Source organism: Lissotriton helveticus, chromosome 2_1, assembly GCF_964261635.1.
Source record: "Lissotriton helveticus chromosome 2_1, aLisHel1.1, whole genome shotgun sequence".
Classification (NCBI taxonomy): Eukaryota; Metazoa; Chordata; class Amphibia; order Caudata; family Salamandridae; genus Lissotriton; species Lissotriton helveticus.
The window spans coordinates 36622523-36648827 of NC_136059.1; the positions used below are offsets into that span (position 1 = coordinate 36622523).

Genomic DNA, 26305 nt, shown 5'->3' on the forward strand with positions numbered 1-26305 from the left:
AGGATTTATTCAAGACAAGGGCACTCTAGGCCCACTCGAGTGTGTTGTACCCAGGTTGCTCCTTAGGGTACAAGGGCACTCTAGGCCTACTCGAGTGTGTTGTACCCAGGTTGCTCCTTAGTGTGCATAAACTTGAGCATGCAGCCACTGCACCACACAGTTCACTGCAAATGTTGCACACCAGCTTAAACACCTTAAGGTCGCATCACCTTTTAGGTGGAAAAAGATACACTGCCAGCAAGTAGCACATGCCACCCAGAGAACACCGCCCAAACATGGCAGTGATTCTTGAGGAGAAAGAAGTGCGGGGCCACATATTTTCTTAGGAGCCTGCTACTAAGTGCTGGGGTAACCAAATACCAAGAGTGTCTAGTCTTGAGACCACCTCATGGCACCGATCTACAGTTCATGTCCTATTCTCTGAGATTTTTCTTTTTTTTCCAATTTCTTCTTTTTTTCTTCCTCTTTGTTCTCTTTCTTACTTCTCTTTTGCTCTGGGACCAAGTCTGATAAACATCAGTCCCTGGTTCCATAGTTGTGTGCAGGTTTGCGTCACTTACTACCAGTACGAATCACTGATCCCTTGCACTTGCGATAGTTTGGAGCACATCGAGGCAAATCAGTCTTACCCAAGAAGGAAAATGCTACTTACCCGGTATGCATCTGTTCTTCGCATGTAGAGCTGTAGATTCACATACTTTGCATAGCCTGCCATCTAGTGTTGGTTCTTGATATTTGCACTTTGGTTTTCTACGAAGAAGTCTTTCCCAGTCACAAGGTTGGCGACTCCTCCTTTCGGTGATAGTGCACATGGGCATCAACTCCATTGTTAGATTGTTTTTTCCGCAGAGGGTGGTAATGGAGTTAGTAAAAGTAGAAGAATAGAGATGTCAATGTGTATGGATCTAAGTAAGATATCACTGCAACAGGTATAGGTACCTGAGGAGGTGGGTGGACTCATGTGAATCTACAACCTTACATGCCAAGAACAGATGCATATTAGGTAAGTAGCATTTTCCATTCGAGGCATGTGAGCTGTAGATCACTTGCTTTGAATAGACTATATAGCAGTAATCTCCCAAAGCGCTGGCTAACTTGTAGCTGTTGCAGAGTTTGGAAAGAGTGTACGTAGAACTGCCTGGCCCACACTAGCTTGCTGTCTTGCTAACACATCTACCCAATAGTGTTTTGTGAATGTGTGAGGTGTAGACCATGTTGCAGCTTTGCAGATGCCATCTATGGGGATGTTTCCTAAGAAAGCCATAGAAGCCCCTAGTTTGCGAGTGAAGTGCGCTCTAGGGGGAATTGTTAAAATCCTTTTTGCTTTTGCATAGCATGTCTGAATGCATTTGACTATCCAACATGCAATACCTCATTTTGAGATGGGATTGCCTTTATGAGGTGGGGTAAAAGCCACAGAGTTGTTTCGTCTTACGGAAAGGTTTTGTTATTTCAATGTAATAGAGTAATGCTCTTTTAACGCCTAAATTGTGTAAAGCACGTTCTGCCACAGAATCTGGTTGAGGGAAGAACACAGGCAACTCAACAGATTGGTTGATATGGAAGGCAAAAATCACCTTGGGGGGTAGAAATTTAGGATTAGTCCGAAGAACCACTTTGTTTTGGTGTACTTGTAAAAATGGTTCCTCTATGGTTAGTGCCTGAAGCCCACCTATTCTCCTCAGTGATGTAGTAGCTATGAGGAAATAGACTTTCCAAGTGAGAAATTGCAGCTCACATTTGTGCAACGGCTCAGGTGCCAGATCGCAAGGTTGAGATGATCGGGATCTGGAGGTCTCATCTCTCCACGGCTCTGCGTGAGGAGATTGGGTTTAAGATGTCGTTTTCAGTGAGGCACTACTGAGAGCTCCCAACAGGGTGGTGAACCACGGGTGACGGGCCCATGTGGGAGCAACTAGGATTAGTGTCAGGGACACTTGCCTGGGCTTCCAAACCACTAGTGGAATGAGTGGGAGAGGTGAAAAAGCGTAGGCAAATATCCCTGACCAGTTTATCCATAGTGCATTGCCTCTGGACAATGGGTGTCGATATCTGGAGGTGAAGCTTGGGCATTTTGCGTTTTGGTGTGTGGCGAATAGCTCTATGTCTGGGAAGCCCCACACCTGAAAGAATGGGAGGAGAACTGAGGGTGGAGTTCCCACTTGTGGATCTTTTTTCTCTGTCTGCTGAGCAGATCAGCGATTTGATTGTCTACTCCTGGAAGGTGTTCTACGAGGAGATGAATTTTGTGACTTATGGCCCAATTCCAGATGGTCTGGGCTAGTTATGACAGCTGGAGAGAGTGTGTCCCCCCATGTTTCTGTAAGTAATACATTACTGTCATTTTGCATGTGCCTCTCAGGACAGCTTTGCCTACCAGGTGAACTTGAAAGGTTTTGAGCGCTAGAAATATCGCTAGAAGCTCTTGATGATTTATGTTAAGCTGCTTTTGCTGCAGGCTCCACATGCTCTGAATTGTGAGAGTTTGGAGCTGAGCTCCCCAACTAGTGAGCGCTGTGTCTGATGTTAGCACTGTATGTGGAATCGGGTCGATGAAGGGTTGCCCTTTGGAAAGGTTTTGTGGGTACCACCACTGCCAAGAGCAATGTGTGGTCGTCTAACAACACTAGATCTGATAACTTACAGTGAGACTGATTCCACTGACATGCTAAGCTTTCCTGAAGGGGACGCATTTGAAGTCTTGCGTAGGGGACTATTAGGATACAAGACGCCATCATTCCTAGTAACTTCATGAACACTCAAGCTGGCAAGGAGTGTTGAGGTTGGAACTGGCAAAGTAGTGTTTGAATGTTGCGGATTCTGGCCATATTGGGCTAGGCCTCAGCCTTTTGTTTATCTAGAGTGGCTCCCAAATACTCTTGCGTGTTGGAGGTTGGAGATGCAATTTGGACAGATTTACTGTAAGTCCAAGACCATGGAGCAGCTGCACTGTTCCTGTTGTAGACAGTATTCTTGTGAGCTGGCTTTTATGAGCCAGTCGTCTAAGTATGGGAAGACGTGAATGTGTTGTCTTCATAGATGAGCTGCGTCTACTGCCAGGTATTTGGTGAAAACACTGGGAGCAGTAGGGTCTCAGAATGGGAGTACTTTGAATTGGTAATGTTGCCCCGCTGTGGTGAGCGGGGTGTAAACTGATGTGGAAGTAGGCGTCCTTTAAATCCAAAGTGCACAGAAAGTCGCCTTGCTGAAGGAGCGGGAGTACTTGTTGGAGTGTCACCATATGAAAGTGATCCAACTGGATGTGTAGATTGAGGTCTCAGAGGTCTAGAATAGGTCAGAGAGAGTAGTCTTTTTTGGGAATTAAGAAGTACAGGGAGTATACACCTGCCCCTTGATATTGTAATGGGACTGGTTCTGTAGCTCCTTTTTGTAACAGAGAGAGAACTTCTTTTTGGAGAAGGTTGAGATGTTCTTTTGACTGTGTGTGATCTTGGAGGAATGTTTGGGGGAGTGTCTGTAAGTTTCAGGCAATAACCATATTGGATAATTTTGAGAACCCATCTGTCTGAGGTGATGGTATTCTAGACGGTTAGAAATTAAGAGAGATGTCCCCCGTCAGGAGTGGAATGATCGGTGGTGGAGGAGAGAGGTCACTGTTTGGTGTTTGCAGGGGAAGTGCGTGTTAAGTTGCCTCTGCCTCTTCCCTTGCCGTTGTTCCCTCTAAATCCTCCCCTTAAGTAACCTCTTGATGAGGGAGGAGGAATTCTCTGATGAAGTGGCTTTCGAGCCATCCCTGTAAATGGAGCGAAGAAAGGATCCCCAATTGGAAGGGAGTTTCAGAGCCCCCAAGGATTTTGCGACCTCTGTGCCTTTTTTCATCTTCTCTAGAGAAGTGTCCACTGTAGGATCAAAGAGGTGCTTTTAATCAACTGTTGGTTCAAAATAGAGGCTTGGACCTAGGGTTTAAATCCTGAAATTCCGAACCAAGCATGTCTGCGTAGCAATACACTGGTGTTAACTGCGCTGGCTGCTGTGTCTGCTGCATCCAAGACGCACCTAAAGCACAAGTTACTTACCTTCGGTAACCATATACCTGTAAGAAACAGTAGTTAGTGTTAGATTCCTTACCTTAGAATATCCCCAGGCGTCAAGCTGGATCCGGAAATTTTTCGACAGCAGTACCCTTGCACATCGGTAGGCGTCGTCTGCTTCTCCGCGTCCATCGTCGGCGTCGTGATCGCCGGGATGTCGTCGGAGCACGCTGACGTCAGTTCTGTACATTGCTTTCCGCGCCAGGAACGCAGAGCCATGATAGAAACCGACACTGGTGCCATAAAACCAGGTCCCTGAAAGGGATGTCCTTAACCCTAGATATCGGTTCCCAGAACAAGGAGGATGGGTGGAGCAGTAAGGAATCTAACACTAACTACTGTTTCTTACAGATATATCATTAATGTGCATCTGAAAGAAACAGGTTAGTGTTAGATTCCTTATCTTAGAATAGATACCCCAGGAATACCAACCCTGGTGGTGGGTCTGCGAACCAAGATCACACCAGAAAGTCCTGGGGAACGGAACGGCCAAAAAAGCTATCTCTCCGGACTTGGCTGTCCAGGCAGTAGGGCTTAGCAAACGTGAGCAGCGAGGTCCACGTAGCTTCCTGACAGATGTCCTGGAAGGGGACTACCTGTCCCAGGGCAGTAGTAACCGCCGTGGCCCAAGTGGAATGGTCGTCCACCTGGAACTGGCGTGTGCGGTCTGGATGGAAGGAGAGCACACGTTTTGCATCCAGACGGTGGAATCTCTCTTTCTCTTTCGAGGGATGCAGAGGCGGAAAGAAGGTGGGCAAGGTGATGGACTGCCCGATATAAAAGGCTGTAACCACCTTGGGCAGGAAAGAAGGACGAGTCAACAACTTTGTCCAGATGGACAGAGAGGAAAGGAGGTTTAGAAGCCAGAGCCTGGAGCTCACTCACTCTCCTGGCAGAGGTGATAGCACAACCAGGAATGCAGTTTAAAGAGTCAGAAGACGTAAAGGACAGTTATGAAGTGGCTCAAAGGGAGCGCACATCAGATAAGTCAGTACAAGGTTCAAGTCCCACTGAGGCATCACGAAAGGAACAGGAGGAAATATGTGAGTGATGCCTTTCAAGAATCTATTTACAACAGGGGACTTGAAAAGAGAAGTCTGATCAGGAAGCCTTAAGAAGGCTGAAATGGTCGAGAGGTAGCCTTTGATAGTGCCCAGAGCAGAGCCCTGCTGGGCAAGAGAAAGAAGAAAGAGGAGAACCTCTGAAAGGGGGGCAGAAAGTGGATCCACAGCCTTTGCTGTGCACCATGCCACAAATTTGTTCCACCTGCAGGCATATACCAATTTTGTGGAGGGACGCCTGGCTGCCAGAATCACATCACAGACTTCAGGAGGCAATTCAAATGGCCTCACCTGTCGCCGCTCAATCCCCACGCATGTAGGTGGAGACTGGACAGGTTCGGGTGGAGGACTGTCCCCTGCTGCTGCGTCAGAAGGTCCTCCTGAAGAGGCAGACGAATCCGGGTATCGACTGACATTCTGAGTAGCTCGGGATACCAGTATCTTCGTGCCCAGTCTGGAGCCACCAGGATGACTTGGGCCCGGTCTCGCCTGATCTTCTTCAGCACTCTGGGCAGAAGTGGCGGAAAGGCGTACAACAGACGCAGCTCCACTCGCGGCGAAAAGCGTCTCCGAGCGAGTGCCGCCTCGGAAATTCCAATGCGCAAAACTGATGACATTGTGCGTTCTCTTCACTGGCGAATAGATCTAACCAAGGCTCTCCCCACTGCCGAAAGAGACCTTGCGCCACGTCCGAATTCAGACGCCATTCGTGATCCATCATGTACCGGCGGCTGAGTTCGTCCGCCCTGGCGTTCAGGGAACCTGCCAGGTGTTGAACCACCAGAGTGACGCCCTGGTGTTACAGCCTTGTCCAGAGGCGCAGAGCCTCCAGACAAAGGGTCCACGACCCCACCCCGCCTTGTTTGTTGCAGTACCACATGGCGGTGGTGTTGTCCGTGAACACCTGCACTACACTTCCCTGGATAGAGGGAAGGAATGCCTTCAGTGCAAGACGGATCACCCGCAGCTCCAGAAGGTTGATATGGAGCCGGGACTCCGCCGGAGACCAGAGACCTCTGATCTCCGCCTCTCCCATGTGGTCCCCCATGCCAGGAGGGACGCATCCGTCACTACTACGTGCTCCGGTTGGGGTAGGGAGAGGGGTCTGCTGCTGACCCAATCCCAGTTCGTGAGCCACCACTGCAACTGACTCGCAGTGCCCTCCAAGATCAGGACATGGTTGGACAATTTGCCTGATGCTGTGCCCACTGAAACTTCAGGTCCCACTGCAGAGCCCGCATCCGCCACCTGGTGTGATGCACCCGAAGGATGCAGGAGGCCATCAGCCCCAGTAGCCGCAGTGTCAACCTGACCAAAACTTGGGATAAAGGCTGTAAGGGATGATAAACCCAACACTGCGCCGAGTCCAGAACCGCTCCAATGAATAGGAACTTCTGAGAGGGGCACAGGTGCGACTTCGGCACGTTGATGGAGAACCCCAGCGAGTGCAGGAGGTCGGCCGTAGTCTGAAGGTGGGAGACAACTGTTTGGGGTGAGCCCGCCTTCAACAACCAGTCGTCGAGATAGGGGAAGACTGGAACCCCTGATCTGCGCAGATGAGCTGCGACCACCGCCATTACTTTTGGGAACACCCGAGGGGCGCTGGTAAGGCCAAAGGAGAGCACGGTAAACTGAAAGTGCTCGTGGCATACCGTGAAGCGCAGGTAGCGCCGGCAGGATGGGGATGTGGAAATATGTGTCTTGCAAGTCCAACGCTACCATCCAGTCTCCAGGGTCTAGGGCAGCTAGGACCTGAGCTAAAGTCAGCATTTTGAACTTCTCCTTCTGGAGAAAGCCGTTGATGCTCCGGAGGTCCAAGATAGGGCGTAGGCCTCCTTCACCCTTCTTGGGTACCAGAAAGTAGTGGGAGTAGCAACCACGTCCTCCAGGAACGCGCTCGATGACCCCCTTGGCCAAGAGGGCCATAACTTCCTCCTTCAGAAGTTGCAAGTGATCCCCCGACATGCGGTGGTACTGCAGTGGCATGGCTGGAGGGGTTGCCTCGAAAGGGAGGGAGTAGCCCCTTCGGACGATTTGCAGCACCCACCTGTCCAACGTGATGGAGCGCCAGTGGAGGAGGTGATGGCGGACCCTGCCCCCCACTGGCATCGAATGGGTCTGAAAGTTCGGACTAGGAAGGCTTTGAGGCAGATGCTGTGGGAGCGGATGTGGACTGACCTTGCCGATGTCCCCAGGCACCGCCACGGCGGTTACCACATCCGCGGTCGCGTTGAGGCTGGTTCTGCGGCCTGTGGCTGGCAGGACGTGTGGGGTTGCCCCTTCCTTGGCCACGAAAGGGGCGAAAAGCAGAAGTTTACTGGCCAGACAGGTCCAAGGACTTGGCCGTAGCCCTGGAGTCCTTGAAACGCTCAAGTGCACTGTCTGCTTTGTCGCCAAAGAGGCGACGGCCATCAAAGGGCATGTCCATGAGCGTGGCCTGGACATCGCCCGAGAAATTGGAGGCCAGGCGTGGCGTCGAAACGCCACCGTCGTGCAAATCGCCCTTCCCAGCGAGTCCATGGTATCCAGTCCACGCCTGATGGGATAACGTGCCGCATCCGGCCCCTCCGCAAGGGCTTGGGCAAGCCGGGCCTGGGCCTCCTTCGGGCACTGGGGCAGCACGTCCGCAACCGTGTCCCACAAATAGTGGGTATAACGGCCCAAAAGGCAAGCAGTGTTGATAGACAGCAACCCCAAACTCAATGAGGAGAACAGTTTCTTCCCAAACTGATCAAACCTTTTGGATTCCCGATCCGGGGAGCGGTCGGGAATGCGGTCTGGGACGTAGAAGCCTGGATTACCAGGATCTCGGGGGTGGGGTGCATGAACAGAAAGCTAGGGTTGCCCGGAGCCGGTCAGTGGGGCCGGGCCACGTTCTGATCCACAGGGGGAACTATGGAGGGCTTAGACCAGTTGCCCATCAGAACGTCCGTGAGCGCCTCATAGAACATCAGGAAAGGCTCCGAGGAGCTTACTGGCTGATGAAGCACCTCAGTGAGGAGGTTAGTCCTCACGGCTGCAGCAGGGAGTTCAAGAGCCAAGGCCTTGGCTGCCCTGCGCAACACCACACCATACGTAGCACCTTCCTCCGTAGCCACGGAGGGAGGAGAGATGAATCCAGTGTCGGACGATGTTCCAAACCACTGGACTCCCCTAGCTCATCTGCCCAGTCCTGGCTCAATTGGCACTGCTGTGCCAGAGGGTCCTCAGACCCCTCCCAGTCCTCCCCTTCATCCGTGTCCTGGTAAACAGGCTGGAATGATGGAGCTGGGTTGTAGGTGAAGGCCTCACCCATCGATGCCGGAGACGGCACAGAGCGGCACTGTACGGACGCCGGACCCGGACTAAAATTGGGGCCGTCGTCGTCCGAGAACGGTGCCAGGGGCGACACCAATGGGGTCGGCTCCTGAGGAGGAGTCGTAAGGTCAACTGGCATCGACCGCGATCCAGGCACAGATCCTACGGGGGCCGCCGGCGTCTGGACCGAAGTCGACAATGGTGCCGGGGCTGAAGCACGCGATGGCGCCGGGGCCGGAGCCACCGGCCCGCCAAGGCCGCCAGTCGGGTCTGCGGGGCTCGAAGGCTCGCCGGAAGGCCTCAACCGAGGGAAGTGAGTCCTCATGGCGATGAGGAAATCACAAATCTCCTCTGGCGTCTCTCGCAGCCCAGGTACCGGAGGGTATGGGCTTGGAGGCGGCCCCTGCTGCTCCGACGGAGCCGCGCGGGCGTTGTCGCCCGAACCCTCAGCCGCGTCGTGCTAGCAGCGAAGGGAGTCTGAAGAGCGATGTCGCCTCTTTGACTTCTTCTTGGAGTGCCTCGGCTTACCGGTGGACTTGGAGCCCGACGAGTGCTGGCGATGACTCGACGAGCGACGACTGCGGCTCTGCGACCGGCAGCTGGATCTCGAGTAGCTTGCGGGACCGCTCCTGCCTAGCTTTCGAGGTCAAGGCCGGGCAGTCATCGTGATCGGCCCCGAAGCAGTAGAGACACCGATGGTGGGGGTCGGTCACCGACATCAGGCAGTGACAGGCGTCGCACGGCTTGAAGCCAGGCATCCCTACGGCACCAGGAGTCGAAGTCGACTCGAAAAAGAGATCCAAAATAGACCAAAAAGTTAGTCAAAAAATTACTAAGAGTACTGCCCTTCCTGGATCTGCGCTAGCTGGCGTGGAAAAAAGAAGAGAACTGACGTCAGTGCACGAGGGCGGTGTCTAAGTGCTCCGACGACGTCATCCCGGCGATCACAACGACGGATGCAGAGCCGCAGACGACACCTATTGACGCACAAGGGTACTGCTGACAAAAATCTTCTGGATCCAGCCTGACGCCTGGGGATATTCTAAGGTAAGAAATCTAACACTAACCTGTTTCTTCCAGATAGAAGTATTGGCAATTAAACCATTAAATTAGATCATTGGTTTGGTTTTGTGCTTGTCGGGTAAAAACTGCATTCATTTTTCTAGCTCATCATAATGAGCTCTATCGTAGCGAGCTAAGAGAGCTTGTTCTTATGCAATTTGCCAGCGATTGGCTGCTTGGGATGCTATTCTTTTGCCTGAGGCATCAATTAATTTTGACTCCTTATCCTGACGAGGAGCATATTCTGTAGTTTGTGAGTTTGGTCTTTTGTGGGCGTTAGAGACTACAAGGGAGTCTAATGGAAGTTGACCCTTCATGTAAGTGGGGTCAGTAAGTTCTGACTTATACTTTTATGGCGTAATAATTCTTGTCCGCATAGGGTCTTTAAAAATGTCGTCAGTATGTTTAAGCATTCCCTTAAGCATAGGTAGTGTGTGTTGATCTCTGAGAGGAACTTAAGGTCTCAAATAGAAAATCCTCTTGTAATTCCACCCCGTGGTATTGAGCAGCCCTATTAATGAGCTTTATATACCCTTTGTTGTCATCAGGTGGCGGGGGTTTGGAAGGGTATAGATCCGGATCATTGTCTGTGATCTGATCTATATTATAGTCCTCCCAGGGGTTATTAATGTCCTTTTGCCTATCTTCATCCCCATCCCCTTCGTCTTGTGGATTAGGTGATTGAGGTTGTGGGGAATTTTTGGGTGTGATGAGCGAATTTGGGTCAATGGGTGAAGCAGGTGTAGTGGGAGGAGGAGAAGGGTTAGTACCCACATTCTTGTGTTTCAAAAGAATGTGGTAGTCCTCTTGCAAGCCCATTTTTCTTTTCTCTGGCAGTTTCACATGAATATGTCCAATATCTAGATGGGAAACTAGTTCTTTTTGTTTGGGATCCGTATTTGCAGGTGGAACGTCTAAACGAGGCTCTTTGGATGGAACAGTCATTTTCCCTTAGAACGCCGTACTTTTCGGAATCAAAAGTTTTGTCTCTGAAGCCTTCGGCACCGAAGATTTACTCTTCGGTAGTGTGGGAATGGCCACAATGACGTGCTTTGATTTCGATGCCAAAGGTTTTGGTTTAGCATCGGCATGGGGCCGACTCAATCCCGAGCCGGAAGGTTTTAATTTGTGTTTTGGTGCCGGGCCGGAGCATCCAATACTTTCTCTCAGTGTCGACCTTGGCCCGAGGGCAGAGGAAGGACCGGAGCCTTTTTCTTCGACAAGTTTTGGGGTAGTGGGGTCTGTACTCAACATACGCTGACCCAGTGTCACTTGCTCCTTTTCTTCCATGTCTGAGTCGGCTTCAGACACGGAGATGTGTTCCAGTTCTTCTTCACCGAAGATGTCCAGTGAGGAGACGCTTTATTGATGCATTTCGTGACATCGAGCCCGATGGTCACGGAGCATCTTCTTGGATCTAAATGATCGGCACGCGTCACAGTCTTATTCGTTGTGTTCCAGGAATAGACCGACTTTGCACACTTCATGCAAGTTGGTGCACGGAAACTTAGCGTGACACCCAGGACAGAATTTATATGGAGTACGTTCCATCTACTGCTAGCCAGCCCAACGCGGGTTGGACCAACGGTCCTCCACAAATCTTCTGATCGAAGACTTTGACTCAAAACATTATGCAAAGAATGGGAAACATGATTGAGAAACAATACCGTCGTGGGTAGTGGATTGTGCGAAGAGGGGAACCTGAGAAACAGCGGCAAATCACAGCGCTGCAATTCACATCCGAATCAGATGGCGGGAAAAAAAATCTAACAAAGGAGTGGATGCCCATGTGCACTATCACCGAAAGGAGGAGTCACCTCCCTCGTAACTGCAAAATACTTCTTCGAAGATAAACAAAGTGCAAACAACCAGACCTACTACTAGATGGCAGGCTATGCAAAGCATGTGATCTACAGCTCACATGCCTCGAACAGACCTTTCCTTTCAAGCTTAACCAAGCAATTTGCACAAACCTCACCGATGCCTCCACCACACCTCACTACCTAACCTATGCTGATCTGTGACCAACCTGCCCTGCTCATTACACTACGTGGGATCACTATTCTTAAACAACCACCCTGCTTAGCTCACTGCTGAAGTGTTCCCTGTCTACTTCGTCCTCAGTCAGCTGTGGCTTCTTCCACACTTCTACTCCGCTCTTTACCCCAAGCTGAAATGAGGCCACCGCAGTTGTGATGGAACCCAAGGTGCAGCTAAAGATGTTTCAATTGCACAAAAGAAGCATATGCCTATCAGCATGGGATTGGAGACCAGAGGACCAAATGGATGTAAAGGATACAACATTGTTTATATTGACTTTAATATTAACTACTAAATTTGCAACCAGATAGTTGAAGCAATAAACCTTCCAGTACACTCTAGTAGCACCAATGCCTCAGTTACAGTAATCTTTGCTCCCACAACTTTAAGGCGCAATTAATTTGAAACAAGCAGGAAAGGGTCACAAAACTCTTGGCTGTGGGTGGAATAAATGAATGGCAACAAGAACTGTATACTACACAATTGAACCTATATGTGGAAGTGTACTCCTGATGGGTAACTAAAAACACACAACCTGATCCCCTGCTTGAAATATGCCTTCTGGATGTTAATTAAAATAAGTATAAACAAGCGAATACTGATGGTACAATGCCCAGGTTAGGAGGATCGTTCATGTTTACAAAAACTTCTCATGAGTGTATGGAAGCGCAGTATGGAAAGTACGGATTCAAGTACCAAGTGTGTCCAAGTGCAGTACAGAATGGTTTGGCTTCCCATCATGTGTGTCCAAGCGCAATACGAGAAGGTAAAGCTTCCTGTGATAAGTGTGTCAAAGCGCAGTATGGAAAGCTGAACCTTCCCGTGATAAGTGTGTCGGGCACAGTGCGGAAAGATGAAGCTTCCCGTGATAAGTGTGTCCATGCGCAGAGCGGAAAGGTGCAACTTCCTGTGATAGTGTTTACAAGTGCAGTACGGGAAGGTACATCTTCCCATGATAATTAATATTATTATTAACAGATTTATCCAGCTCATAGCTACCCCAGCAACGGGGCGTCCCAGCGCTACCAAGAGTGCCCGTAAGTAAAGACAGCCCGGGGAAAGGAGAGGCATATTACGCCGGGAAAAGCCAGGTCTTCATGGCTTTCCAAAAAGCTGAGTGATCTTGGAGCCCTCTAATAGCAGTCGGAAGGGAGTTCCAGAGTTTGGCCGCCAAAACTTTAAAAGAACGACCACCAGCTCTGGCTCTTAAAACTCTGGGGTTGCGTGCCAACCCTTGGTCAGCTGACCTCTTGAGATGACACGGGACGTACGGTGTTAACAAGTCTGCTAGTACCGGGGGGAGCTTGTTGAGCCAATATTTTATGAGCAACTCATAGTGTCTTAAACTGGATTCTTTTCACTATCGGCAGCCAGTGTAGTTTAGGTAAAATCTTAAACACTGACCACCTAAATATAGGGAATTGCCATAATCCAGTCTGGATAAAATTGTAGCCTGTAAAATAGTCTGCCGGACTTTGGGCTCAAAAAAGCCAAGAAGAGGTTTTTGTCCTCTCAGGAGCCCGAAGCAGGTTCCTGCGACTAATTTGGCTAGAGCGTCAGAAGAGAGACCTCTATCGATCCAAAAGCCCAGGTTCTTGAACGACTCCTTTGGCAGAGGTGCTGGTTTTAATTTGTCTCGCCACCATTGCTCTGACCACAAATCGCTGTCTCTCCCGAATAGCAGAATTTCCGACTTACTGGCATTTAGCTGCAAGCAGTTTATAGTCAGCCAATTGGCGATTACCAGCATATCCTCCTTAAATTTGATGAGGTTATTTTTATATTTCTTAGAAAAGGCGATGACTAATTGGGTGTCGTCGGCATAGGAAACCAACAACAACCCTCTCCTTTTTGCCACATATGCCAAGGGTTGTACATAGATATTAAAGAGCACGGGGCTCAGTATCGCTCCTTGTGGAACCCCATGTCTAATCGCCAACTCTTGGGAGTGGTAGGGTGGCACTGTGACCTGGAAAGTTCTGCCCTCTAAGAAAGAGCGAAACCAGGCCAAGGCCGAGCCTGCAATCCCTATCTCCTGTAGCCTGCACAGTAATATTTCATGCGAGACAGTGTCAAACGTGGCACTTAAATCCAAAAGAATTAAGGCAGCAGAATTTCCGTCGTCTAAGCTACTACAAATCTACTCAGGCACTGCCAACAGATCCAACTCAGTACTGTGACGGGCTCTGAAGCCACTTTGCGAGGAGTCCAAGATGGCATTTTCACCATTGAACTTTTTCAGAATAGTATTGACATGGGATTCAGCCACCTTGGCTAGAAAAGGGAGCTTGGGCGATAGTTACCTGGTTCAGATGGGTCTAACTATGCTTTCTTTAAGAGGGGTATCACTTTGGCGTGCTTCCAAGCTAATGGTATATGCGTGTCCAAGCGCAGTATGGAAGGGTACAGCTTCCCGTGATAAGTGTGTCCAAGTGCAGTATGAGAAGGTACAGCTTCCCATGATAAGTGTGTCCAAGCGCAGTATGGAAGGGTACAGCTTCCCGTGATAAGTTTGTCCAAGCACAGAATGGAAAGGTGCAGCTTCCCGTGATAAGTGTGTCCAAGCGCAGTAGGGAAAGGTACAGCTTCCCATGATAAGTGTGTCCAAGCGCAGTACGGAAGGGTGCAGCTTCCCGAGATAAGTGTGTCCAAGCGCAGTATGGAAAGGTGCAGCTTCCCGTGATAAGTGTGTCCAAGCGGAGCATTGGGAAGGTACAGATTCCTGTGATAAGTGTGTCCAAGCGCAGTATGGAAAGGTGCAGATTCCTGTGATAAATGTGTCCAAGCTCTGAATGGAAAGGTACAGCTTCTCTTCAAAAGTGTGGCCAAATGCAGTATGGAAAGCTTCAGCTTCCCATGAAAAGTGTGTCCAAGCGCAGTACGGAAGGGTGCAGCTTCCCATGATAAGTGTGTCCAAGCGCAGTATGGAAAGGTGCAGCTTCCCGTGGTAAGTGTGTCAAAGCGCAGCATGGAAAGGTACAGATTCCTGTGATAAGTGTGTCCAAACGCATTATGGAAAGGTACAGCTTCCCGTGATAAGTGTGTCCAAGCGCAGTATGGAAAGGTGCAGATTCCTGTGATAAGTGTGTCCAAGAGCTGTATGGAAAGGTACAGCTTCCCTTCAAAAGTGTGTCCAAACACAGTATGGAAAGGTACAGCTTCCCATGATAAGTGTGTCCAAGCGCAGTAGGGAAGGGTGCAGCTTCCAGTGATAAGTGTGTCCAAGCGCATTCTGGAAAGGTATAGCTTCCTGTGATAAGTATGTTCAAGCCCAGCACGGAAAGATACAGCTTCCGATGAAAAGTCTGTAGAAATGTAGTACAGCTTCCTGTGATAAGTGTGTCCAAATACAGTACGGAACGCTTTGTCTTCCTGTGCAGTAAGGAAAGGTGCAGTACAGAAAAGGTGCAGTACGGAAAGGTGCAGTACGGAAAGGTGCAGCTTCATGTGACAAGTGTGTCCATACGCAGAACGGAAATGTGCCGCTCCTGTCATAAGTGTGTCCAAGCGCAGTCTGGGAAGGTACAGCTTCCTGTGATAAGTGTGTCCAAGCGCAGTACGGAAAGGTACAGCTTCCTGAGAAAAGTGTGTCCAAGCGGAGTATGGAAAAGTACAGCTTCCCATGATGAGTGTGTCCAAGCGCAGTACGGAAAGGTACAGCTTCCCATGATAAGTGTGTCCAAGCGCAGTATGGAAAGGTACAGATTCCTGTGAAAAGTGTGTCCAAGCGCTGTTTGGAAAGGTACAGCTTCCCTTCAAAAGTGTGTCCAAGCGCAGAATGGAAACATGAAGCTTCCTTTGATAAGTGTGTCCAAGCGCAGTATGGAAAGGTGCAGCTTCCTGTGATAAGTGTATCCAAGCGCAGAATAGAAAGGTACAGCTTCCCATGAGAAGTGTGTCCAAGCGCAGTACGGAAAGGTACAGCTTCCCATGATAAGGGGTGTAGAAGTGTAGTACAGCTTCCTGTGATACGTGTGTCTACGTGCAGTATGGAAGGGTTTGGCTTTACGTGAGAAGTGTGTCCAAGCGCAGAATGGAAAGGTACAGCTTCCGGTGATAAGTGTGTCCAAGCGCAGTACGGAATGATGAAACTTCCCGTGATGTGTGTCCAAGCGCAGTATGGAAAGGGGCAACTTCCTGTGATAGTGTTTCCAAGCGCAGTACGGGAAGGGACAGCTTCCTGTGATAAGTGTGTCCAAGCGCAGTACAAAAAGGTACAGCACACCTAAAATAACCCCTTCTCACCCTCTAGGTTGCGTGGCGCGAGCAGTCAAGGCTTATTTCAGAGGCGTTGTAAGTTAAGCAGTTGTGACCACATACAGTAACCCAGTGACAACACTACAAATGGACACCACACAGGTTTTATATAAAAAATAAGTAGAGTTTATATAGAGTTACCACAAGACGATAAACAACAAAAATACACACTATGATTACTTTAAGATGGTAGATTTAAGCTTAGTTCAGTTTTTAGATGCGACACTCTGCGTCAATGTACCTTAAGTTGCGTTGTGCTTCCACGACAAGCAATGTCGCAGCGATGGGAAATGCGGCAAAGTTCAGATACAAAGAAATAAAGACGTGAAGATCTTCCAGATGCGGCACGCTTCTCGGGGATGCAAGAAACTCTCGGTTTGATGCGTGGACTGTAGCTGCGACACCCTTACGATGCGACGCTAACAGCTCCAGCGGCGACGCTCTTCTCCATTATGCGTGAAGCTTCCGCTTGATGCGACAACTACAGCGGCGACATCTAAGATGCGACGGCAGCAGCTCTGACGGCGGCGCGCTTCTCAGGGATGCGAGGTGCTCTTGGTCGATGCAGTGCAATGTGACAGTTCCAGCAGCGACACCCTCCTTCTCCGGAGTTGCGACGGTAGGCACAAGGACCGCGACACGCTCTGACCTCGTTGGGAGATTCTTCTCCTGATGCGGTGCAGTGCGACAACCACAGCGGCGACATCCTCCTTCTTCGGAGTTGCAACGGCGACACGCTTCCTCTTCATTGTAGCACGCTTCTCTCCGATGCGGTGCAGTGCCACAGTTCCAGCGGCGACCCCCTCCTTTTTCCGGAGTTGCGGCGGCAGGCACAGCGACGGCGACACGCTTCTTCTCGTTGGGTCGCGCTTCCAGCTCCTTGCGCCATGCAGTTCCTCAGAAGGCCCAAAACAGCAGCAGGCACTTCCAAAATAACTCTGGGGAGCTGGGGGGTGAAGTCTGTTGTCCCTGAGACTTTAGCAGGAGGCAAGCTCTTTTCCAAGCCCTTGGAGATCCTTAACAAGTTGAAAGCAAAGTGACAAAGATCCTTTCTCCTTCCTTTGGCAGTAAGGCAACCACTGCAGGCCAATCCCCCAAGCAGCACTTCAGCTTGGGAATAGTATCCTCTCAGTTTCTTCAGGTTCCTCTCCTCAGTAAAGGTTTCTTCTTGTAGTCCAAAAGTGATCTAACTTCATGGAAGCAGGGTCCCAATATTTATACCCCAAAATCCTTTGTTCTCTAAGGGGAGAGGGGCCTGTGCCTAGTCCAAACCAGTTCCTGAGCACTTGGCTTACCAGACTTCTCCTTTCCTTTCACAGTGCAGGGCAGAAACATCAGACACCCCACAGGAGGTGGAGCCAGCATTGTGGAAGGGAAGTACAATCCTGGAGCACTTTGTTGACAGGACTCCTTCTCTTCTTTCAGTGTGCAGGGCAGAGACATCAGCCGCTCCCCAGGGAATGGAGCCAGCATTGTGGAAGGCAGGCACTGCCCTATTCAAGGTTCAGGTGCACTCATCCCTCCCATCTAGATACAGATCTCTCTATTCACCACTGGGTGACTCAGCCTGTCTCCTGGAATTCCCCAGCCCTGTCACTCACAGAAACCAGACATAGGAATACACAAACTAGCAGAGGCAGGTTTGAATGGTTAGACAAGCAAAGACCTACTTTCTAAAAGTGGTATTTGCAAACACAGAATATTAAAATAAACTTCACTAAAAGATGTATTTTATTATTCTGAGTTCAGGCATACTAAACTCGAATTTCTACCATGTTCCCTGAGCCTGTTAGGATTATAAAACGTAACAATTCTAACAGCCTATTCTGGCCTATGGAGAACAGGTAGCCTTGCAATAGTGAAAAACGAAAATGGCTGTAATTCACTATTAGGACATGCCACACACATCAGGGCTTGTCCTACCTTATACTTACAATGCACACTGCCCTTGGGCCTACCATAGGGGTGACTGATATGAAGAAAAGGGAAGGTTTAGGTACTGGGAAGTGGGTGCACTTGCCCAGTCAGCATGACAGTACCAGACTGCACGCATGCTCTGCAATGGCAGACCTTTGACACATTTTACAACGCTGTTTCTGTGGGTGGCACAACCAGTGCTGCAGGCCCACCAGCAGCATTTGGATTACACGCCCTGACACACCCAGTGTACTAGACTAGGGTCTGACAAGTAAACCAACATAGCCAAACATGGAATCACTAATCCATACATTAATTTACAATAGGGAGCACTTGCACTGTGGCACTGGATAGCAGTGGCACAGTGGCCAAAGCATCTAATAACAGCAAAAACACACGAGGCAACAGCAAAAAATGGAAGGGAGACCCACGCCAATGGTGCCAGGTCTAACAGTGTCCAAGCACAGTATGGAAAGGTGCAGCTTCCTGTGATAAGTGTGTCCAAGCGCAGTATGGAAAGGTACAGCTTCCAGAGATAAGTGTGTGCAAGCGCAGTATAGAAAGGTACAGCTTCCTGTGATAAGTGTGTCCAAGCGCAGTACGGAAACGTACAGCTTCTGGTGAAGTCTATAGAAATGTAATACAGCTTCCTGTGATAAGTATCTCCATGCGCAGTATGGAATGGTGCAGCTTCCTGTGAAAAGTGTGTCCTAGCGCAGTACGGGAAGGTACAGCTTTCCATGATAAGTGTCCAAGCGCAGTACAGAAGGGTGCAGCTTCCCGTGATAAGTGTCAAAGCGCAGTACTGAAAGATGAAGCTTCTCATGATAAGTGTGTCCAACAGCAGTATGGAGAAGGGCGGCATCCCATGATAAATGTGTAGAAGTGCAGAATGGAAAAGTTCGGCTTCCCGTGATAAGTGTATGCAATCGCTGTACGGACAGGGCTGCCCAAAAGGGCTACACAGGAGAAGCGTACGCTGCCTTGAGACAGTGTGGGGGGTAGCCGCCAAGGCAATTCAATACCTCTGTCTCAGGCTATAGAGCACCGGAGTCAGCCACTGTTGAGCCCAGCAGAGAAGGCAGTAAGAAGACTGTGCTCCCAGAGCATGGACATTTTGACTAAGAGGGTTCACTTTTACTCAGCCCGAAAATGCTCCTGCTTCCATCCTCTCTAACACTTGCAAGACACAAGGTACACCCGCTTTAAAACTGAATTCACTGATCACAAATGCAATCTGCTCCTCCATGTGTGCCTGACCTTAAATTTGCAGCAACTGCTGGATCCAATCTCAATACTGGAATTATAGCCTTTCTATTTCTCTATTCAATATAGAAAAATGAATACGATCGCCTTCAAAACAGCAGCCATCTTTCATGAGACAAAGTCATCCTCTAGCAATGTCCATTTCAAACCAGTAACTCCCCTCTGAAAATCACTGCAATGTTAACAGGATTTCATTCCTCCCCAAAATGGCGACCATCTGAAATGGTTATCCTCTTGAGAATTACAAATTGTGTAGGCCATTCCGATATGCTTGGCCTTTATTGTCCAGCCCGCTGACTTACCAAAGCAAGCCTAATCAACTTTAGAAAACTTCCCAATCCCACCAGCTCAACATATCAATGACATGGGGATCCTAATCCTAGCCCCATCTATCGCTCTACCATATTAAATGAGGTCTCCTTCTACCCCATAGAATGCAGTGAGCTTCGCAAAGGCTGCAGATGACCAGGCGATGCCCATCTCTACCCTAGGAATGGTTGTCTTGTTCATACTTATAACTTCCTGACCAATATCAGCTTCCAACATGATGGCGCCGCCCGTTGGCCCCCGTATCCACCCCGGAAACTCAAATGCTTTTCCCCCTTTGGCCTCTCGGGCAATCCTTTTATGTCCATCTACAAGAATGGGAAAAGCATGTTCCAAGTCAGTGACACAATCCTGCCCACAATCAGCTTAATTTATCTCACCCTCAAGCCCCGAGACGATACTTCACGCTCCCCCCTCCATTCATCCCAAACACCTTTCACCCATTCTCCTTTCCTTCTGGTCCACCCATACAACCCCTCTCATCCCAGACTCTCCTACAATCCTACATGCCCCCCACAACCCATTGCTTACCGACAAACACCAGACCTTGCAAAGCCCCCCACAGAACATCTCCACACCGTTCCTCTCCAACCTCCCACAAACAATTACCTCCCTCTCTGGCTGCCTCCCCATCTTTTTCTCTGCCCCATAAGCCTCTCTTCCCACCTTAATGGGCCCCTGCCCTAACATCTCCCAACACTAGATACCAATACCTATGCCTCTACCAACGTACACCTAAACTCCCCATAGTTCCTGACCGACCGACCACTTTAGTCACCCACCCCCCATAATTCCTGAACGTAACTGGCAGCCATTCAACAAGTTTTAAAGACGGTCACATAAATTTTGTTAGGCACAGGACAATTAAGTGATTTGCCCATAATCACATGATGCTGAGCATTCCTGCCAAGACTCGAACCCGGTTCCCCAGCTTTGAGGTTGACTGCTGTAGCCGTTAGGCTACATCCTCTCCTTTTAAGTATCCTCTTCTGAAGTGCACTGGTGAGGCAGTTCTTTGCACACCACTAGACTACACTTCCATTCTGCCCTCTGTTCCTTCTTCGCTCTCACTAGGGTTACTCTTGGCTCCCCGGGTGTATTTAGTATTTATCACGTAACTTCTATTCCAAAGACAAACTTAGTAAAGTAGAGGTAGCTTGTGTATTAAACGAGCTAAAGCTTGAAGTTAAATCTACATTAAATTATGTGGCATGATCAGTATTGAGTGACAAGAGTAGCACACGTTGTTTACCTTTGATTCTCCCAGTGATGAACAGGTAGCCATCTTGGTCAAGCTTGCCAAGGTCCCCTGTGTGCAGCCAGCCCTCCTCATCCAAGGCCTCTTTAGTCTTCTCCTCCATGTTCAAGTAGCCCATGAAAACATGTCTACCCCAGAAGCAGACCTCCCCGGTGCCGTCTTCCTCTGGTCTGCAGATCTGTGTTCTGCACCCAGGTATCTCCTTACCAGTGCTAGAGAAGAGAGGAGGTTAAGTCACTCGTGCATGAGCAAACAAAGCAGACAACTGAAACGTGCCAATAGGAATCCCACTCAAGGCAATGCAGGTCAGAGTTATGGTGGGCAGCGGTACTATGATCATCACAGTTTTCTAAGCCCATGCAAGGCAATGAAGAGGAGTGGTATTGTGTGGTGGGTGAGCGATACCATGGGCATCATAGTGCTCTAACCTCATGCAAGGCAATGATGGGCAGAGGTATTGTATGATGAGCGAGAGATGCCATGACCATCATGATGCTCCTCCAATGGGAAGACAAGTGCTGATGTGGTCACATCATTGTAGGAAGGTTGATCCCTGACTATGGTTGCGCCCAACTTTTTGCCTGGTGTTTTGCTGGTTTTCTGACTTAGTTGACCTGAGGCCCTGCTGTTCAGGACCTCAGGCCCACTGCTCTCTCTATAAAATGGATTCCATGTACCTTAGGTACATATCTAAATTGGATACTGAGCCACCTTATCAGTCCCTGTACAGTGTACCTTAGGTACCCAGGGCATAGGTGTACCCAGGGCCTACCAGGGGCTGCAGCATGTATTATGCCACCCCTGGCTGGCCATCCAAATCTGACACAACTGGCTGCACGACAGCTGGGGCAAGGTGGTGTACTCACCCTTTGCTTTAGATATAGTATACCTATATCTAACCCTAAAATGGACACACAGATCTCCTATCAGTCACTCCTATGGCAGGCCTTAACAATCCTGAAGGCAGAGTGCTTGGAATCGTGTGAGATGGTGCTCTGGCATGAGCTGAGCCTGTCTGCGGCTTTCGGGACCCATCCCTTAGCCGTTTCCATGATATCGCATACCATATACTCTTAAGTGCATTATAATCCTCGCGGTTAAATGCCAACTCTGGTATCGCTTTATCAAAACATGTCGAGTAAGGTGTCATACGAATTGGAATACTAACCCCTCGCCAATTCTGGCGACGGGGTTAGCATTCCACCCTTCTAGAGGGACACGACATGTATGTAACCCCTAACCCCGGTTAAAGTCAGACAGAGCCTTAGCACCCACAAAATGGATGCTGCCACCGAGACACAAGTCTGCCCTCCTGCTGCTGGGAGTCCTCCCAGAGCAGGAGATAAGGACAAAGGGTTTCCTGCCAGGGGCGGTGCCAGCACCGTCCCAGACAGGGTTTTGTGTATTGTAGGTAGGCAGGGCTTTAGAGGAAGGTGACTGCACGTGGCACCCCGGTGCTCACTGTGCATAGGCTGGCTGGAACCAGTTCCAGGGTCACTCCAGACCCTGTGCTGGGGAAAAGCCCGCCAAGGAAGTGGGTGTAACCACCCCCCTCCTAGTCCCACCCATTGGGCAGGACTTAGTCGCGTGCCAGCCCCTTTTTACAGGATAAAGGTAGAGACTGGCCCCCTTCCAAATCAGATCATCTTTGAATCCTGAAACTACTTTCCACGAAAGGAACTCAAGACTTCTTCCTAAGATTTCTCCCTTGTGACTAAGGAGTAGTCACCCTGCATCCGCAGGCACCATCTACAGAACACTGCGGTCTGCTGCAAGTCCTTCCTCCGGAATCCGACTGCCCAGCTCGACGAGAACCGGCTTCCCTGGCACCTCTGACCTCTACCTACATCATCAGTCACGCTGAGATTCGTGGGTGTGACGAGACCTCGAGGGACCGGCCATCTTCAAGACTGCACGACTTCTGAACAACAAGCCCGCCGAGTGAATTCCTGGTGAGTGCTTTGGGGTCCGAGAAGCCCCCACCCTGAGCAGCTCCAGCACCGAAGAGCAGCCCCCCAGCATCTCCACGATCTGCGTGGGGCCCTTCTGCTTTTTACTGCTCACCGCGTTGTTTGGCTACTAGCCCGCTGGCTTGTGGCCTTCCTGACGACGCCCGACGACATTTCTGCTGCTGGTCTGGTTGCTCCAGACTGGCCCTTGCTTCCCTCCATCGGAGAAGTACCCTGGACCCTCCTGGTCCGCCCAAGACGCCATTTTAGGTCCACCGCGTGGGCCTTGCATTTGCCAAGACTTGTTGCCCAATCCTGGGTCCAGCGACGTCGACAGCAAGAACCTTCGTGGGACAGCTCGCACCTCCATCCGGGTCGCCGACAACGCCTCCTGGTCCGAGAGACTGCAGAGCCCAGCAGCGCCCACTCACCTGACTGCGGTGACTTCGCCCGGTGCCATCCTGGTGCCCACTTAATCACTGGCTAGTGATTCAAGGACTTGGTCCCCTCTGCTTTCAGGTTTTCTTCTTCCTTGATCCAGGCTTGGATCCATCGAACTTTTCTTCACTGGTCGCCTGCCAGCAACTTCTTCCTTCCAGGCTCCTGGTCCGGCAACGAGATCCCCGACGTCTTTTCAGACCTATGCAGCTGCAGCCCCTGGGCTAGGTAACTTCGGCACTCCGGTGTCCCAGCATAGCCTCACTATCCTAGGGTCAGGATCTACTGTCGTTTTCTCCCTACCAGGTCGGGTTCGCCCGTGAACACTAACTTTGTGAATTCTAGCTTCCATAGACTTTGTCCCGCATCCCGCGTGAGAGTGCACACTCTGCACCCGAGTCCCCTGGGCCTCCTAGTAGTAATCTAACGATTCCCTAGTCCAGTCCTAGCGATTCCAAAGCCTATTAGAACTGTTACTTACCTGCTAGTAATTCGCATTCCACTTTTAAAGTATATGGTTTTTCGTGCCCCTCGGGCATTTGTGTATAACGTGCTAACTTAAGTATTTTCGTAAGAGTTTAGTTGTGTGCTTAGCTCCCTGTCTCATAAAGAGCCAGGGTAGTCTTGTTATAAATAAATACACTGTTTATTTTCATAACAACTTGTGTGGTGTCCTTTCACTGGGTGTTCAAGGGGTAATGTGATGGTAAAACAGCTGGCTTAACACGCCCTCTAGAGTCTTAGCCTTAGACTGCTCGTATCCATGCTACTAGGATAGCTGGTCTATAAGGTTGACTTACAACCAATCATCAATAAGGGTTGTTTGGACTGATATATAGTGATCACTAGAATAGTGAGCACTGCACATCAGGCCAACTTCTCACATTGGTGAGCAGCGGTTGGGATTTGAGCTTGCTGTTGTTTTACCACACATATCCTAAGAATATCTTGTGAAAGATCACATAAGTACTAAAGGTACATATAACTTAGCTTAGAATACTCTGAGTTCTACTGAACCAGCTGTTGTAGCTCCTAGGGCCTAGCACACCCTAAAACTGCAACTCTAGCAAGGGATCAGTAGGCAAACATATAGTGTAGGTAAGTGCACCACTTACACCTCACTAGAAAAGCATGTCTACCCAGGGAGAATCTACTGAGACTCCCCTGGTCAGTGTTGACCCTCCACAGGTCACTTCAAGATATGCAGCTCTCAGTTTCCAGGAGATGAGACAGATCTGTGTCTCCAGAAAACTGAAGCAGGGGTCTAACCCCACCATTCCCTTTCTGATAGGTCTCTTAGAGACATATGATGCCAGAAAGCTTTCTCAGTTACATGAGAACATGCCAGCCTTAGAGGGAACCTCTGGGGATCCAGATCTCCCCAACATTGCTACTGCAGTTGAGGAGGAGGATCAAGAGGAACTCTCTGGGGATGAGGTAGACAAAGGTCTTGAGGTAGTCAGAAGGCTAACCAGGGCCAACTTAGACTTACTTGGGCTAGGATCTGGGGGACCCCCAGTACTAACCCGAAGTGGGCCTAACCTTGGAGTTAGGAGAGATAGATCTCTTTCTAGGGACTCCATTAGATCTCTGCACTCTAATGCCTCTTCTCAGGGGAGAAGGAACTCTCCCCAGAGGAGATTGACTTCCCCTCAGAGAAGAGAGCATGAAGCAAGGATGAGACAAGCTAAACTGAGGATTGAAAGGGAAGAACTTGCCCTGGCCAAAGAGAAGCTTGCCTTTGCTAGAGAGCAGCAGATGTGTGGGTTAGCTCCCACTGGTGGCAGCAATCTCCCAAGAGATAGAGAGAAGGGTTTAGATACTAAACACCTGACAAAGATAGTGCCCCCCTTTAAGCAAGGGGATGACATCCAGAAATGGATGGCTGCTCTGGAGAGGGCCTGCACTGTGCAGTGCATTCCCCAGAGTCAGTGGGCAGCTATACTGTGGCTCTCCTTTGATGGTAAAGGTAGAGATAAGCTCCTCACTACAAGAGTGGAGGATGCTAACAATTACCAGGTCCTGAAAAATGCACTGGTTGATGGGTTTGGTTTAACCACTGAGCAGTACAGGTTGCTGTTCAGAGACACCCAGAAAACTCAGTCTCAGGACTGGTCAGACTTTGTTGATTGTGCCACTAAGGCTTTGGAAGGCTGGCTACTGGGTAGTAAGGTTACTGATTTCAAGGGATTGTATAATCTAATTATGAGAGAGCAAGTCTTAAATAATTGTCAGAACCAGTTATTACACCAGCACCTGGTAGACTCTGATCTGACCTCTCCACAAGAATTGGGTAAGAGGGCAGACAAATGGGTCAGAACCAGGATTAGGCCCAAGAACCAAGGTGGTGACCAGAAAAAGGAATCAACCAAGCCTCAAGAGAAGGGTGGGAATAAATCTACAGATCAAACCACATCAGGGCCCCAAAAATCCTCTGAGGGGGGTGGGTCCCAGAATCCTTCCAATAACCAAAAGAAACCTTATTGTTATCCCTGTAAACAGGTGGGTCATTTAAAAACTGACAGCAGTTGCCCAAAGAATAACAATAAGGAAAACATACCCCCAAGTAACATTCCCAAACCTCCTGTTACTACTAGTAGTAATCACCCAGGTGGTGGGAGTGCCCCCAAGAATTTGGGTGCATTTACTTTGGGAGTTCCTGGGGACTCTGGCCTAACCAGGTCCCCAAACTTAGATACTCTTGTCTGTGAGACTGGCATGGGGTTTGCCAACTTCACAACTTGTCCCAACACTTTGGGCAAGTACAGACAGGAGCCCCTCATCAATGGTATAAAAGTTGAGGCCTATAGAGATACAGGGGCTAGCATCACTATGGTGACTGAGAGTCTAGTCCCCTCAAGGCAACTTTTACCTGGTGCCACATACCAGGTGACCAATATTGATGGAGTACAGAGAGATCATCCCATGGCAGTAGTCAATCTCAGCTGGGGAGGTGTCACTGGCCACAAGAGAGTGGCAGTGTCACCAAACTTGCCTGTTGATTGCCTACTGGGGAATGATTTAGAGCTCTCAGCCTGGGCTGAAGTAGAGCAAGAAACCCATTCTAAAATGGTAAACATCCATGGTAAGGTTAGTGGGGCAGTGGTAGCCACAACCCCAGTCCAAGATGTCCTCCCTGAACAGGTCAGGAGGGTTGTGCCAGTCACAACCCCATCTCAGACAACTTCCTTCCCAGACCAGGTTGTCAAGGCTGTAATGGTAACAGCCCACACCCAAACTGAGCCCCCTCCTGAAAAGGTTGGGAGAGTTGTGATGGCCACAGCTCAAACTCAGACAGATGATAGTGTTGTGAAGCCTGAAACTATGGATCACTCCACTCAGACAGAGAGTATTGAGGAGGAAGAGAAATCTCCCTCCCAC

The 26305-nt window shown here is 49.7% G+C and overlaps 1 protein-coding gene across 1 annotated transcript in view; it reads right to left on the reverse strand.

Moving 5' to 3' along the window:
• LOC144820048 (long-chain-fatty-acid--CoA ligase ACSBG2-like) overlaps positions 1-26305 on the reverse strand; it is a 391373-nt gene that overhangs the window by 32717 nt on the left and 332351 nt on the right. The window contains exon 10 of the mRNA XM_078677703.1: positions 20532-20749. Coding sequence (XP_078533829.1) covers positions 20532-20749 — 218 coding nt within the window. The remainder of the gene's footprint in view (positions 1-20531; positions 20750-26305) is intronic.